This window comes from Acinonyx jubatus, chromosome D1 (assembly GCF_027475565.1).
Source record: "Acinonyx jubatus isolate Ajub_Pintada_27869175 chromosome D1, VMU_Ajub_asm_v1.0, whole genome shotgun sequence".
NCBI lineage: Eukaryota > Metazoa > Chordata > Mammalia > Carnivora > Felidae > Acinonyx > Acinonyx jubatus.
Genome location: NC_069390.1, coordinates 12881036 through 12896954, shown reverse-complemented (window position 1 = coordinate 12896954; position 15919 = coordinate 12881036). Strand labels below are relative to the sequence as shown.

Sequence of the window (15919 nt, the reverse complement as noted above, 5' to 3'; positions counted from 1 at the left end):
CACCGAGAAACAGACAAGAGACACAGAGATGTAGAGGCAGAGAGGCAGAGGGCCATGGGACAGAAGGGAGGCTACAGAGACACGGAGAGACGGTGAGAGAGACAGAGAAGTTAGTGATAGAGACAGATGCATAAAGATAGGAAATGACAGGGAGAGGCAGGAGGGAGAGAGGAAGGAAGGGGGGGGGTGGAACAGAGAGACAGAGACTACAAAATATGAATAAGGGTGGGGGAAGAAAGTGAGAGAAGTCGAATGAGAGCCAGGGAAGAATGAGAGACTATGGGTGGAGCGGGGAATGAATGGGGAAAAGAAACCGGCATTTATAAAGCGCCGACTGTATGCCAGGGGCTGCGTTGGACTCTGGCACCGACAGGAGAGGAGGAGCCAGAGAGGAGGCAGCGGGGGCGAGGGGTTCTTTTTCTGTGCTCCCGGGAGCGGCTGCCCGGGGCTCTCGCGCTTCCTCGGGTGGGGCTGCGCCCAGATGGCCATGGCCCGGGCGGCACGCGCCGCTCCCGCAGCGCCTACCCCGCGGGTGCCGCAAGGCCACCGTCCCCGAAGCGCCTTCCCCCATGGCCGCGCGCCTGTCCGGAGCCGGGGCGGCTCCGAGGGCCGGATGCTGGGCGCCCAGGGCGGGGTCGCGGCCGGGGTCATCGTCCTCGCTGTCTTTGTAAGGAGACGCTTAGGTCACGGATCGGATGGTATAGCCTCGAACGCGGCCACACGAGGCGCGAGGGGCTCCGTCGGGATCAGAACGCAACCCTCTTTTAGAGGAAGAAGCAGCTCGTGTAAAATCAGTGGTCTCTTCCCCACGCAGGAGATGAGATATTCCCTTTAGGTCACATCACACTCACACATAAAAATGCACACACTCGCACGCGCACCCAAACTTGCACCCGCTCGCAAACGCATTAAGGGCACATACACCCAGGCCCTATCCCCCTGCCAGCCATCCCAAGTTCGCTCGCGCCAAACTCTAGCACACCTCACGTTTCCCACCAGTGCAGCCCCGCGCGCTGGTGGGCACTCCGCGGCTCACCCATCCGCACACTCACGTGCCCCCCTCTTCCCCGGGCCCGTTTAGAAGGTCGCGCGCAAACACTCCAGAGTCACACCTTCGCAAGTGTCCTTGTGCGCGCGTGCACGCTCATATACACTCCATCTTGCACACGCAAACTCTTGCATATGCTATTCTTCTAGTCGCACACACTCCGGGCCTGGGGTCTGCGAACGGAAGGGAAAGTGGAATCTAGGAGCTCTCCCAGGAAAGAGAAATGTGGAGGCCTGGACTTTGGCGCTGGGGACGCGGCAGGAAGGAGAGGTGACCCGGGAGCCCATCTCCTCCGGGAAAGTTGGGAGGGGGGACTGGACAAGTCCACAGGGTTCCCTCACACTACTGCACCGCCGCCGCCCCCCTCCCCCAGGAAAGGATTTCTCTCGAAGCAAGGCTTCGCGAAGGCGATCGAACACCGTCCTCCGGGTTCCCCCGGGGGGGAGGGGGTCGGGATGGAGGGGGCTGGAGAGCCGCGCCCGCCTCCTAGTGGCCAGGAGAGGGTTAAGTCGGCTGGCTAGGAAGCGAGGGAGGAGCCAGCGAGTGCGGGAAGGAGTGGGGGTGGTTGGGAAGCGCATCCTCGCTGTCCCCACTCTCCCTCGGCGAGCAGCCGGGGCGCACGGACCGACGGACTGACGGACTCGCGAGCCGCTCGCGCTGCTGGGGGGCGCTGGTACCGGGCGTCGACGGCCAGCTCCAGCCCTCCCAGCCCCGTCGCGCCCCGCCCCGTCCCGTCGGGGCCGATGGCTCCTCCCGAGGCCCGCAACCCGGGGGGCGCAGGGTAGAGCCTCGCGGCCCGGCCACACAGCCCGGGGACTCCCGGGCCCTCCCGGAGCCCCGCGGAGTCCCCGCCGTCCGTCCGGCGGGCTCAGGGAGCGAGTGGGAGCGCCCTCCCCCCGCCGCCCCCTCCCCCGAGCGTCGAGACAAGATGCTGCCCGGGCTCGGGCGCCTGCTGCAAGGTAGGGACCTCAGCCCGCCGGCGGGCGGAGGGCAACCCGGGGAGGGGAGCCGGGTGCCCCCTCCCCCCCCCCCCGGGCGTGAGGGTGGGGCAGTCCAGGGAAGGAGCCTGGGGATGGGGGGGAGAGCTTAGCTGGGGGCCCCGCCCCCGCGCCCAGGGTGGCCGGCTGGAGGAGCGCACCCGGCTCGAGCCTGCTGGGAGGTGCGGGTAGCTCGTGACCGAGGGGGGACGCAGGGGCAGGCGGACCCGGCCCGGGCTCCACCTGCTCCGGGGGACGCTGAGGACTCTGGCCGGCTGGGGAAGCGCCGACTCAGCAACTCCTCGTGCCCCGTGCCTCAGCACTTTCCAGTCACCTGGGAAGACTGGGGGTGTGGGTAGGGGGCTGTCTGGGAGGATGGGAGGCTCGGAGGGAAACCCAAAAGGCCCTGCCTGGTAAGACAGATGGAGGGCGCTAGAAGGGGGGGGGGGGGTAGTTTCACGGACTGAGTGACAAACTAGGGTGTGGACCGGAGATTGGGGGTGGGGTGGGGAAGGGGTCAGAGAGAGGGGGAGAGCAAGAGGCAGTCGGTGATGGAGAAAGTGGTTTAGGGGAGAGACGGAGAGAGAGGAGGAGGAATAAAGGTTAGACGGGAAAAACCTGGAGGGAAGTGGGACCCAGGTGAGGCCCGAGGAAGAGAGAAGGAGAGGGGAGACCAGGTCTGGAGGGAGATAGAGAGAAAACGAGGGAATGGGACCCAGAATCGGGAAAGGAGGATGCGTAATGGGAAAGAGGGAGGTAGGCTGGGACCCTAGGGACCAGGAAGGAAAGGAGAGTGGGAAGATGGGGAACCTAGAAACCAGAAAGGGGTGGTGGATGGAGACGGGGTGTCAGGAGCCGGGAAGAGGGTGCAGGATGAACACCAGGATCACGGATAGCGAACCATAAATGGGAGAGGGGCTGGGGCTGGGGCTGGGAAGGAAGGAGGGAAGGAAGAGGAGGAAGGGGACTAGAAGGGAGAGAGGTACCAGAGGGGGCTGCCTAGGGATGAGACAAAGAGGCTTCTGGTAACCACTTCCACGTGGGAAGCCCTCCATTCCCAAAGCACCTGCCTGGCACGTCCCTTCTCCCAGGCAGTGGTCGGTGGGCCAGCCTGGGGAGCTCTGAGCTCAGGGCCTTGGAGGCGGCTGTGAGGGGGCAAGGGTGAGGACATTCGAGTGGGGTGGCAGCCTCCAAAGGTGGGCACCTTGGCTGGCTGCGTGCTGCCATTTATATCTCTGGGCCCCGCCGTCGGATCCTGCCACCGCCACCCTGGTGGCTGCTTATTTTGGGGTGTCACATTCTGGCAGAGTGAGAAGCTGTTTGCAGCAGCTCTAACCCTCCGTCACCCGCATCAGTGCTTCCCCAGGCCCCTGCGTCACAGGCATCACTGCCACCTCCATCCTTCTCTGCGCCCCCACCTCCTCAGCCCCTACCCCCCTCAGCATCTGCCTGCCAGGCCGCAGCCCTTTCCCAGCCTTCTGGGTCTGGAACCTTTTGTTGTTCATCTGGGACCCTGTGCCCTTCCCGCAGAGCCAGAGCCCTGGATGCCCCTTCCAGGGGGCATCTTTTCCCGGGGCCACTCTGCCCGCTGGGTTAGCACCCTGGCATCTGCCCCCCAACCCAGAGTCCATCCACCTCCTCCTCCTCAAGCTCCTTCTCTCACCAGAGCCTCGGGACTAAAAGGTGGCTCTTGGGGTGAGAACCTTGTTCCTGAGCCTTGGTACTCCAGGGTGATAGCCCAGAGTCCTTGACAATGGTCTCTCAGTGAATGGATACTTTTTGGCTCCGGGCCCCTCAGCCTTCCGGGATCGATACCATGTACTGGCCTCTCTCCGCTCCCCCGGCAGGTCAATCCTCGCCCTATCTCTTGGACACTAGTCATTCCTTTTTGACTCCAAAATGGGCCGTCCCTTAAAGTAGCCACAAGCTGGAGCCCAGAAGAGGAAATCTGCAGAGAGCCTGGGTCCCTTCTTTGCTCTCACCCGGAAGGGCATCATGGCTGGCCCAGCCCCGTGCACCTGGGTGCAGTTTCTGTCTCCCTTTACCTTAAGGGCAGTGACTGTCACACTCAGGTGTGGGTTCTGTGGATGATATGGGGTCTCCAGCTGCAGGACCTGGGGCAACTCATTTTCTGTGCCTGAGCCTCCCTCCCCTCGCCTGAAAATTGGGGGCAATAATATTGACCTCACGGGGTTATGTTACATTATACTGTATGCGTAAAGACACTATTTCTCTACGTAGAAATACCGTGCCTGGAGCACAGTAGGTGCTTAATGACAGATGGCTTCTGCCCACCCCTGCTCTGTGCTCCCCTGCGGCTCTAGCCATCACCTGCTGACTTTAGAAAAAAGGAAGAGGAGGAAAGAGAGAGGACGGGTGAGCCAAGAGGGTGGGGGAGGCTGTCACCACCAGCTTTCCTCCGTCCCTTATAAGTAGTGAGGGCTTCAGTGAACTGAAGGCTTCAAGAAAGATATTAAAGGCAGACTGTCAGACATTCATGTCAGGAGGCCTGAGCTGCTCACTCAGAAACTGACCCTTCCCCTTTCTGGCCCTCAGTGGCACTGCCTGTGAAATAAGGGTTTTGGCCACTAACGTACCCACTCCCCCTTCCAGCTCCGACGCTGTGTATCTTGCCCTGGCCTTTGCTAGGGAGTCACAAAATGGGAGCTGGGAGCAGACATGTGGTCCTCAGGGAGGGAAAGGAGACAAGGCCTGGAGGGAAGGAGTAATGGTGAGGAGCCGTGGGAAGCAGGGGGTGGGGAAGGGACCGTGTGGCGAGAAGAAAAAGGGCTCACACCAGGGCACAGACCGAGGGCGGAGGAGGGGGAGAGGTGCGGCCCGCCAGCCCCCACTGCCTCTGCCCAGGAGCGCTCCAGCAAGGGCCAGGGGTGGGGAGCCGAGAAACCCAGCGCCCCCCACCTTCCCCTCCTCCTTGCCTCCAGTGAGAGCCGCAGCCTGAATTATGGATGAGGCTCCTTGGGTTACAGCTGCTTTGCACGGCAGAGAGGGCCAGAAATGGTAACAGAGTCACTGTTACGCAGCAGCTGTCACAGAGGGGCCCCCTGCTCAGGGCCCCTCCTCAAAGACCCTGCAGGGAACACCAGCTCCAACTTGGGGCAGTGGGCCGTGATGGAGGGGCGGATACAGGGGCAGGTGGAGGGGGCGTGGGGAAAGAAGAGAGAAGCCCCCTGATGTGGGCAAGCAGGGGGCCAGGGAGTTGTGAGTCAGCTCCGGCACCCTTGGCCTCTAGGCTGGAGGACACCCTGGGGCCAGTGAGTGGCCCCTGACTCTGGAGAGAGGTGGGATTGCACATCCTTCCCCTGTCTCTCCTGGGATACTGGGCAGCCCTGGAGGCTGAGGGAAGAGCTCCCTAATCCTCTGGAGGGCTGTGGCCTTCAGAGCTCACACTCTCTTGTGAGCTTGTGGATAAGGGGTGGGATTAAGGATCAGAAAAAGGATTTGACTTCCCCTGGTGTCAAGTCCTTGGGGAAGCAAGCTCAGAGGGGGACTGCTAAGAAGAGAAGTGTCCTGGCCAGGCATCAGGAGACTCCTTTTTGGTCCTTGCCCCATCAACCACTTTGCTGTGTGACCTTGGGCAAGTTCCTTGCCCTCTCTGAGCCCCAGTGTGCCCTCCATAGAATAAGAACTTGAACCCGATGAGCCTGGAGGACCTTTCCAGCTCTGAGATCTCCTGTTCTAAGCCCCAGACCTCAGTCCTCGTGAAACCCACCCAGGGTTCCCTGCTGCGCTCCCTGCCCCCCCCCCCCCCCCCCCCCCCGCCCCGGGCCTGGTTCAGACGAGGGGTGAGAGACACGCCCCTCCACCCCACGTGGCTCTGAAAAACTCAGGAGGAGAAAGTAATCGTGAAACGCCGCACGGGGGAGGGGTGAGAAGGGCCGAGAAACGCGGAGGTGGTGTGAAGGAACGGAACAGCAGCCGCTGTGTCACTGAGTATTACATCACACCCAGCCTACACACGCACGGGGCCGCACTCACACACACGCGGAGTGCAGCCGGCACACGCTCGCACGCTCGCACCGCACAGCGCCAGGAGGGGCCCGGTCAGAGTTGGGGTGGCGCCCGAGGTGGGGGAACAGGAACACGCACACATCAGGCATGGGGTCTCCCGCCCCCGCACCTGTGTGTCCCCCCCAGGCGAGGAGGCGTGGCAGAGGGTCCACGATACCCACGCCACACCCCTTGCCTACCATCTCACACACACACACACACACACACACACACACACGCGCGCGCGCGCGCACACACACACACACGCCACACGGCAACCTCTAGAGCACAAGGCACCACTTAAACTCACAGACCCTCGGTCTCTCCCCTGGAGTCTCTGAGGCCCAGAAAGCACAGAAAACCTCGGGTCCTGGGTCCAAGCACCCATCTCCCTCCCCTCGGCCTTCATGGGCCTAATACATTGCTTGAAGCAGAAGGCTCTCAGTCTATGTGTGCCCAGGGAATCAGTGTCCGGGTTGTGGGGTGGAGGCTCCCCTTCACCCCAGGCCAACGTGCCAGCAGAAAATCCCAGGAGTCATCTGGAAGTCATGGTAAAGGGCAGAGGTCAAGCTAGGTCCAGTCCACAAGCTTACGAGCTGCAGGGAGGGCAAGAAGACCAGGGGACAGGGATGGACGAGGGGGCCTGCACAGGGATACAGGGGGCCTAGACTTGGCTCTTTAGCCCCAGGCCCTTAGGCCTGCTTCTCCATCCGTATCATAAGAAGGCTGAGCTATTTCCAGTATTCAAGTTGCTTGAAAATATATATACGTATATGCATCTTTAAGTGACTTCGAATGAGAACAGCGTGTGGTATAAAAATGCAGATTCCCAGGCTGCCCCCAGGAATTCCGATGCTGCAATCTTTCCAGGACTACCCGGCTGATTCTGTTGCAGGCGGCCACTGGCCCCAGATAGAAACGCACTTGCCCCTGGTCCCTAAGGGGCCTTCCAGCTTGGAGAGGCCCTGGTTCTTCCAAGGTGAAAGGTGAAAGCTGCCAGCAGGTGAGGGAGGGGGCTGCAGGCAGCAGTGGATTCTGCAGGGCCAGACCCCAGGTCAGCCAGAGAGGGCCACCATGCACGGGCCTTAGATTCACCAAGGCTCTCAATTTAGTTCCAGCCGATCTCAAATGGGGGCGACTCACTCCCCAAGGGACATCTGGCAATGTCTGGAGACATTTTGGTTATCATAACCAGGGGGCAGGTGTGACTGGCATCTAGCGGGTAGAGGAATACCCGAAATAGGACATCATATAAGACTGCCCCCGGCAGCAAAGAACCATCAGGCGCACCACACCGAGGCGGGGCGGGGGGAGGGAGCCCTGGCAGTCCACATGGCCAAACCTACCACAGTGGAACCAGTTGAGAAAAGACCACCACTCGCCAAACAACGTTAAACCTCGCTGTCTACAGTGCCCTCTTGGCATCTCTTTATTTTTTAACACACCAGGAGCCTCAAAAATCAGAAGTGGCTGGGGCTTCTCGCGACTCTAGGGATGCACCCAGAACCCCTCCCCGAGAAGCCCTGCGGTGAGGTGTCCCCCGCACCCCGCGCTGGCCCGCAGCCCACCCAGACCCGCCTCCCTCTCCCCGCAGGTCCCGCCTCGGCCGGCCTCCTGCTGATCCTCCTGGCCCTGCCCCCAGCGGCCCCCAGCTGCCCCATGCTCTGCACCTGCTACTCGTCCCCGCCCACCGTGAGCTGCCAGGCCAACAACTTCTCCTCGGTGCCGCTGTCCCTGCCGCCCAGCACGCAGCGACTCTTCCTGCAGAACAACCTCATCCGCACGCTGCGGCCCGGCACCTTCGGGCCCAGCCTGCTCACCCTGTGGCTCTTCTCCAACAACCTCTCCACCATCTACCCGGGCACCTTCCGCCACCTGCAGGCCCTGGAGGAGCTGGACCTCGGCGACAACCGGCACCTGCGCTCTCTGGAGCCCGACACCTTCCAGGGCCTGGAGCGGCTGCAGTCGCTGCATCTGTACCGCTGCCAGCTCAGCAGCCTGCCCGGCAACATCTTCCGCGGCCTGGTCAGCCTGCAGTACCTCTACCTCCAGGAGAACAGCCTGCTCCACCTACAGGTGAGTCGGCCCCGCCCGGGGCGCGCGCGCATGCGCAGAGCTCTCCCAGGACCCCGGGCTGCTCCGTCCAGGTGCCCATGGGGACACCCTTCCTGCCAAAGCATCTCTATTTCTCTGCCCCTTCTCTAAGTTTCTGTGTCCCTCTCACTCTCTCCAGGCGGGGTTCTCTTTTGTTTTCTCTCCTCTGTCTTCCTGTCTGTGCCTGTTTGGGTCCCTTGCTGCCTCTCTCACTAACTCTCCAACCCCCCATCTGTCTCCCTCTGCCCGGCTGTCTGTCTGTCTATCCTTTTCTGTCCCTCTCTGCCTCTCTCACCAACTTGCCTCCCCCATCTGTCTTCTTCTGCCTCTTCTGTCTGTCTCCCTTCACACGCCCACCCCACACACTCCCCCATGTCTGTCTGGGTGTATGTGTGTCTCTTTCTGTGATCCCTCCTTTCCCCCTTGGCTGCCTTCGGGGGGCTCTGCCTTTCACCGGGCACCCAGCCCGAAGGCCTTTGTGGCTGATTTTCTCACCTGCCCCCACACCCTCCCACGTCCCGGGGAGGAACAGCAAGAGGGCAGAGCCCCTACCATTATGCCCCATGGGAGGCTCTGCCTCTCTCCAGCTCACTGGGTAATGGGACGAGGGCAAATCCTCCCCTTTCTGGATTCTTGTCCCCCAGACCTGGCATTCCAGTGCAAGGGAAGAAGGAGAACAAAAGGGTAAAGGGCTGTTAAGTAGCTGGAAAATGGATGCTCTGGAAACGGAAGGAATAACAGTAATTGCTATTTATTGTTATTGTCATTGATCTAAATATTGTTTATTGTTGTTGTTATGCTGACTGTTTGACAGCCAGATCCTCCCATTCTATTTCCCCAGGAAGCAATCACACACCCTCCAAACCACTCTGGAAGAAATTCCTCCCTTGGCTACATAGCCTCTGGCTGGAAAGGGGGCAAGGACATCCAAATTCTCCCCTCTCCCCACATAAGCCTGGAAGGCTCTTGCTCCTCCCCAGGTCGGTGCCTGCCTGGTCTCACCAGTGTGCCAATTTGAACATCAGGTCAGTGTTGACGTGGACAGAGTTAATGACAATACCCTAACAAACCTGCGTCCAGCACCCATTATGGGCTGGGTGCCGAGAACTCAGCAGGGAACAAAACAGACCAAGCTCCCTGCCTTCAGAGATAGCATTCTAGTGGGGGGAGACAGACCAGAAGAAAAATGCAGAGGATGCTGGAAATCTTGTCATGGCTATTATCACTGCAAAAATAATGATAACAGTAGCATCCACTACTGCTCAGTGGGCACACTGTGCGTCTGGCACAGACATCGACAGCCATCGACTCTGGTGTCATTTACAGGCGTGTGACAAATTTTGACCGTCCTGAACCCCAGTTTGCCCATCTGTAAAACGGGGGCAGCAACAGCCCCCATCTCCCAGGGATTTTATAAGCGTTCAGTGCATGAATAATTTGTAAGGCACTTAGAATAGTGCTTGGCATACGGTAAGCACTATATAAATGCTTGTTAAAACACTATTTTAAAAAGAGAAACAAACCTCATTTAACATTGGTCTTGGTGAAATGGCCCATCTTGGACCCAATCCTGGAGATTTGGGTCAACCTCATGGATTATCCTGAGGCCATGAGTGGGTCCCAGAATACTCCCTCCCTTTTCCTGCCTGCCTAAATTCGCCTCGGATCTCAGGGTGTATGAAGTCTATTCGGCCACCTCACCTCATTTCCGTAGCCCCGTTGGAGGCTGCTTCCTCCACAGAGGAGGAAGTGGAGGCCGAGAGTCCCAAAGACTTTGTAGATATAAGGCCTCTTCCCGCGAAGTCTCTTAAACCACTGCACAGAGTCCACGTGACAGGGGGCTAGCGTGTCCCACCATCTCGCTGAGCCTCATGGGAACCTGGCAATAGGGACACGGGATAGAAGCTCCTGAGGCCACTCAACCAGGAAGGGCGGGTGGCATTCGAGCCTGCATCCACTCAGACTTCTCCACCGGGCTCTGTCCGGGCACAGGAAGTACAGCAGTGTGGGCTCCCCTTTGAGAGCACGCGCCTTGGAGTCTGCTAAACCGAGGTTCAAATCCTGGCTCCCGTAGGACTTAGGACAAATTACTCAACCTCCCGGCCTTCCATTTCCTCGTCTCTAAAATGGCAATCGTGATGGTACTTAACATTTACCTAGGACATTTTGTAAGGTGGAACACTTAGCCCCAAGCCACACTCAATGCGGGTGCTATCATCATTATCCTATTACAGCCAGTAGTTCAACAACTACTCCTACGGAGCCCCTGACCTCCTTAGCAATATAGATCAGTTGGTTCAGAATGACGACTTTGCGGCCCGAGGGCCCGAGTTTGAATCCCCCTGCTCTATTTTCCGACTTACTGAACTTTAGGCAAGGTGCCCCCCCCTCTGAACCTCAGTTTCCTCATCTTTAAAAGGGGGGGGGGGGATAAAAGTAATACCTGCCACAAAGAACGGCTGTAAAAAGCAAATGCATTTGTGTATATAAAGCACATAGTTCAGTGCAGAATAAATCATGTCATGATGACATGACCCTCCATTGACCCTCAGGCCACGAATGGCAGCCAGAGCCTGAGGTCAGGAAAGGCCTAGGCAAAGGGGGCCTTGAGTGGACACGGTGAGGGCGGGGGGTCCCCTGAAACAGGACATGTGTGTCAGGCACCCCTTGGTGTGAACGGTGTTGGGGATCATGGGAAGGAAGTGTCTTCGCACCTGGCCCTTTATAGAGGAGAAAGAGCCAGCCTCTGCCTGGGAGATGCCATAGGCAGGTGAGGAGACACACGGGCGGGGGTGAGATCCACAGAGTGCAGGTGTGACCCAAGATGGCGCCTACCCAGAGAGGGGAGCTTCGGAGGCAGTGAGAGGGCCACAGCTTTTCAGGAAGAGGAAGGTGGAGGTGGGATGGGGTGGAGTTTCTCATGGACTGTCTGTTGTAGGCCAGGCACTGCACCAGGGGGGTTCGCTCATCAGTGGATATTTACAGAGCACCTGCTATATGCGAGGGATTCTGGCGGCGAACAGAAACAGTGTCCCTGCTCTCCTGGAGCTGATGTCCTACTTGAGGAGAACCAGATGATAGAGACACCAGGTCTCTCCTTTAATCGCTATAGCCTGCACGGTACGCAAGGGCAGTCTCTGCACTCTGGCAGATCCGAATTGGAATCCCAGGTCCACTTCTGATTTGCTGTGTGGCTCTGGGCAAGTTACTTGACCACTCTGAGCCTCACCGGGCCCATCTGTAAGGTGGAGAACATGACCTGAGCCTCAGAGGTTTGTTGTGGGGGCGAAAGCACATGCTGCTTGCAAAAGGCTCCGCATGATGGGCGGCTCAGGGTAGGCGTCATTCCCCCCATTTAGCAGCTGAGGACACTGACCCTCAGCAAAGCTCAGGCACCAGTCCAAGGTCACCCAACTGCTGAGGAGCGTAGCCTAGCATTGGCCCCCGTCCGCCTGACCCCAGAGTCCACATCCACATTCCACCATACACGGCTGGTGGACCCTAGCCAAGTGGCTTGCCTTCGGGGAGCCCCACTCTCCTGTTCTCTGGAAGGGACATAATAATGTTATCGGCCTTGTGGGGTCGCGATGATGGAGTTGCTACATGGGACTGGGCAGCACAGAGCTTGGCACACAGTGAGAGCTCAGCAAGTCAGCTGCTTGACGATGCTGACGCAGACGATGACGGTGACACCTGGCACAGACTGGTGAGCATTGTGAGTGGGGGTGCCTGGCACAGAGTAGACACTCAATACAGTTTTGTTGAATGAATGAGGTACATTCCAGGACTCACTTACTCATAAATATCAGATGAGGTTGGATCTTAATGATCAACCATCTCCAGTCCCTTGTTTCACAGATGAAAACACCTGAGGCCCAGAGAGGTTCGTGGAGCTGCCCAAGGTCACACAGCCCAGCGGCTAGCACGCCAGAGACTGGAGCTGGGAGGGTGGAAGGCAAAGTGAAGAGCAGAATGCTGGCGGGGGGAGGCAGGGCAGGGATGCTGCCTTTCGATTCCAAATGGATGCAGGGAGCTGTGAACTGACCTGGGGGGAGGTGAGGGAAATGTGGTTTTCCGAGATGGATGTGGATGACTTTAGCAACCGCTCTCAGCCCTGAGGGAGGGGGTGATGTGGAGGGGTGGGGTGGTGGTGAGGGTGAGGGCTGTGAAAGTCAAGAGCTTATTAATGCACAGAGAACGTCTGAACAGGGAGAGAGGAAGGCCCGGATTTGAGAGCTGCAGCCCAGGAAGTGGCTGTGGGATTTGGCAACAGCTTGGATGAGGGGAGGGGTGCGGACCCCCAGACAGAGGCTCAGCAAGGGGAAGGCCAGGACTTTTGCAAGAGGGAAAAGGGGGCAAGGAGAAGAGGCGGGAATTAAGGCATTCTGTAGCCCCCAGGTTGGGACTGTGGGTCAAAGGCGCCTGAATTTCTGGGTTGTCTGAACCTCTGGTGCTCCCTTCCTGACCTCTGGAAGTCCCCAAAGTGCCGATTACCTCTGCTTCTACTCCCGCCCCATACTGATCCTGACCAGGGATCTCTGGGTGGGGCCCACTATTGCTAACACTCCATAAAAAAAACAGAAACCCTAACTAGGTGTCTCAGTGGAAGGGTTTCAGAGCCCACTTCCTTGGGGGGGGGGGGGGGGGCGGCGGCCAGGAGGACAAGGACAAGGAAGGCCAGACAGGGACAGGCTGAGGCCACAGCTGTGCAGAGAGCCCACTGGAGACCTGAGCTGGACACACGGGGTGGTGGCAGCAGGGGGCAGAGAACGCTGGTGTCAGAGACAGCCAAGAAGGTTGAGGGGACGGATCTCAATGTGGCCAAGAAGAGGGTTCTTGGCAGGCTCAGTTCCTGTAGCAGAGAGGGCGGAAGGCAGATGGGAGGGGGCGAGCAAATGCGGGAGTTCAGGAAGGTGGAGGCTGTGGGTGTGGGCTAGGAGTCAACGCCCTCCCCCCACCTGAGAGCCAGCAACCAGGCTCCTGAGTGGGATGGGCGGGATCATCCCCCCTGGCAGGAACCGGTGGGAACCACAGCCTGGAAACAGGACCCAGGGGTGAGCTGCCTTGAGCACAGCGTATGCTCTTATCGCTGGGAACTAGACTTCCTGGGCCTGCTGACCACAGCGATGTCCCGCACAGAGGGGTGGATCTCAGTGCTGGGGTCCTGGGCCCTTCATCTCTCTGGGTCTTTGTGCTTTCCTCCATAAAGAGTGGCTGGGCTGGTGGACCCCAAAGCACTGACTCCCAAGTCTGGCTGGCCATCACCAAGCTGGTGAGCTGGATAAAATGCAGAATCCACCCCCCTGCCTCCTACCCACCCTTCCCTGTGCAGCATACCTAGACCTATTCCCTCACCCCCATTAATTCTGAATCAGAGCTCAAGATCCTTCCAGCACTAACTTGGCCTGATTCTGGGAACCCCCCCCCCCCCCAGCCCCAGGCAGGCAGGCAGGCGGGGCAGCCCCTCTAAGGGGACCAGTGATGCAGGGCATCAGACAGCAGGTTTCCTTCCCCTTCCCTGCTGCCTCCGGGGGTGGGGGGAGGGGGGCTGATGCTTGGTGCCATTAATTTCCCAGCCAAGTAGAATAGCAGAATTTTTGAGCCCCACGAAGCTCCTCTCTGTTAGAGGAAAAGGGATGGACCTAATTGTAACTGAGACCCTACTGTCGTAATAACCACCATTTATTGGTGGTGGTCTGTGTGCCCAGCGGGTACTGTATCCTTCCAGCATGATCTCACCTAACCCTCAGGTTGTTCTCTGGGTTATACATGCTGAGGAAACTGAGGCTAGATGAGGCTAAAGAACGTGCCCAATGTAACGCAGCTGGAAAGAGGGCAAGCTGCATCCGAAGCCCTGGGCTGTCACTCCAGAGCCTGTGGGCTTCACTGGACCGAATCCCAATGTGCCAGGCACTGTGCCCAGCACTTCACCCATCTGCTCTTTGTGTGGATCGTCTTCTTTAATCCTCAGAACAAACCCGGGAGGAGGTACACTCATCCCCATTTTATAGATGCGGAAACAGGCTTAGAGAGATTACTGGCACGGCCAAATCAGCAATCATGGCCAACCCACAGAATGCCTACCCCTGTGGAAATCCTGTTCTAAGGAACTGAGTGTATGTTGCTTATCTAATCTCCACATCTCACAGGTGAAGAAACTGAGTCAGAGATCCTGAGACTCGCCCCAAGTGGCACAGTCAGGACTGCTGGATCCAGGGCTTGAAGTCAGGCAGTCTGGCTGCCCCGTCTGCATACTTAAGCAAACCCAGGGTTCTCCTCCTCCAAGTGTGGTCCTCGGACCAGCAGCATCAGCACCACCCGGGAACAGAGCCTCAGGCCGCACCCCAGACCTGCTGAATCAGGAACCCAGGGGGCAGCACGCAGGCCCCTGCAGGAGATTCAAAGCACTAGCGGTCTAAGAACCAGTGCCCTCAACCGTATCGCGTTCCCCACCTTACCCTCTCCGCGGGTGAGGGGAGGCAGGATTCAAACCCAGGACTCCGAATCAAAAGGTCAAACCCTTTCCGGTCTACCGCAGCGCTCCCCCTCCCCTCCCTCCTCTCCACCCGCCTCTAAGGACCGCTCTCTTCTCTCCCTCCTTCCCGTCCTCCCCCCCCCCCCGCCCCCCCAGGATGACCTGTTCGCGGACCTGGCCAACCTGAGCCACCTCTTCCTGCACGGGAACCGCCTGCGGCTGCTCACGGAGCACGTGTTCCGCGGCCTGGGCAGCCTGGACCGGCTGCTGCTGCACGGGAACCGGCTGCAGGGCGTGCACCGCGCGGCCTTCCGCGGCCTCAGCCGCCTCACCATCCTCTACCTGTTCAACAACAGCCTGGCCTCGCTGCCCGGCGAGGCGCTCGCCGACCTGCCCGCGCTTGAGTTCCTGCGGCTCAACGCCAACCCCTGGGCGTGCGACTGCCGCGCGCGGCCGCTCTGGGCCTGGTTCCAGCGCGCGCGCGTGTCCAGCTCCGACGTGACCTGCGCCACCCCCCCGGAGCGCCAGGGCCGCGACCTGCGCGCCCTCCGCGACGCCGACTTCCAGGCCTGCCCGCCCGCCGCGCCCACGCGGCCCGGCAGCCGCGCCCGCGGCAACAGCTCGTCCAACCACCTGTACGGGGTGGCCGAGGCCGGGGCGCCCCCCGCCGACCCCTCCACCCTGTACCGAGACCTGCCCGCCGAAGACCCGCGGGGGCGCCAGGGCGGGGACGCGCCCACAGAGGACGACTACTGGGGGGGCTACGGGGGCGAGGACCAGCGGGGGGAGCAGACGTGCCCGGGCGCTGCCTGCCAGGCGCCCCCGGACTCCCGCGGCCCCGCGCTCTCGGCCGGGCTGCCCACCCCTCTGCTTTGCCTCCTGCTCCTGGCGCCCCACCACCTCTGACTGCGGTGCTGAGACTGAAGAGGCCATCGTCACCCCCCCCCCACCCCCCGCCCAGCCCCGCCCCCGGCCTTGCTGCCTTCCTGTCCCCTCCCCTCTCCTCTCTTCCCAGGGGACCCGGCCTGGCCAGGCCTCTCCGTGCCTCCTGGGCTGTTGGCTCAGGGCAGCCCCCGGAAGTCAGGACACGTCTGGTGGCTCAGCCCTGTTCTCCCCAACTCCGGCCATTAACTCTTTCCCACCCCAAGGCTGGGGTGGGACACCCCAGGCAGCCGCTGTCCCCTTCTCCCAGTGCCCACCGTGGACGAGAGGGGCTTTCGTCCGCAGAGCATCTTCCACCAGCAGAGCCTTCGGAAGCTCCCGGGAAGGGAGCCCCACCCAGGAGCCCTTTGGAGGGATGCCTCACTTGGGGCCAGG

At 60.1% G+C, this 15919-nt stretch overlaps 1 protein-coding gene across 1 annotated transcript; it reads left to right on the top strand.

Annotated features, from left to right (window-relative positions):
- The first annotated feature begins 1576 nt into the window (after positions 1-1576).
- RTN4RL2 (reticulon 4 receptor like 2) lies at positions 1577-15560 on the top strand. Its single transcript, XM_027045292.2, has 3 exons — positions 1577-2007; positions 7628-8109; positions 14759-15560. Exons 1-3 carry the CDS (start codon positions 1977-1979, stop codon positions 15506-15508), a joined length of 1263 nt encoding a protein of 420 aa, XP_026901093.1. The 5' UTR covers positions 1577-1976; the 3' UTR covers positions 15509-15560.
- The last annotated feature ends 359 nt before the right edge of the window (positions 15561-15919 follow it).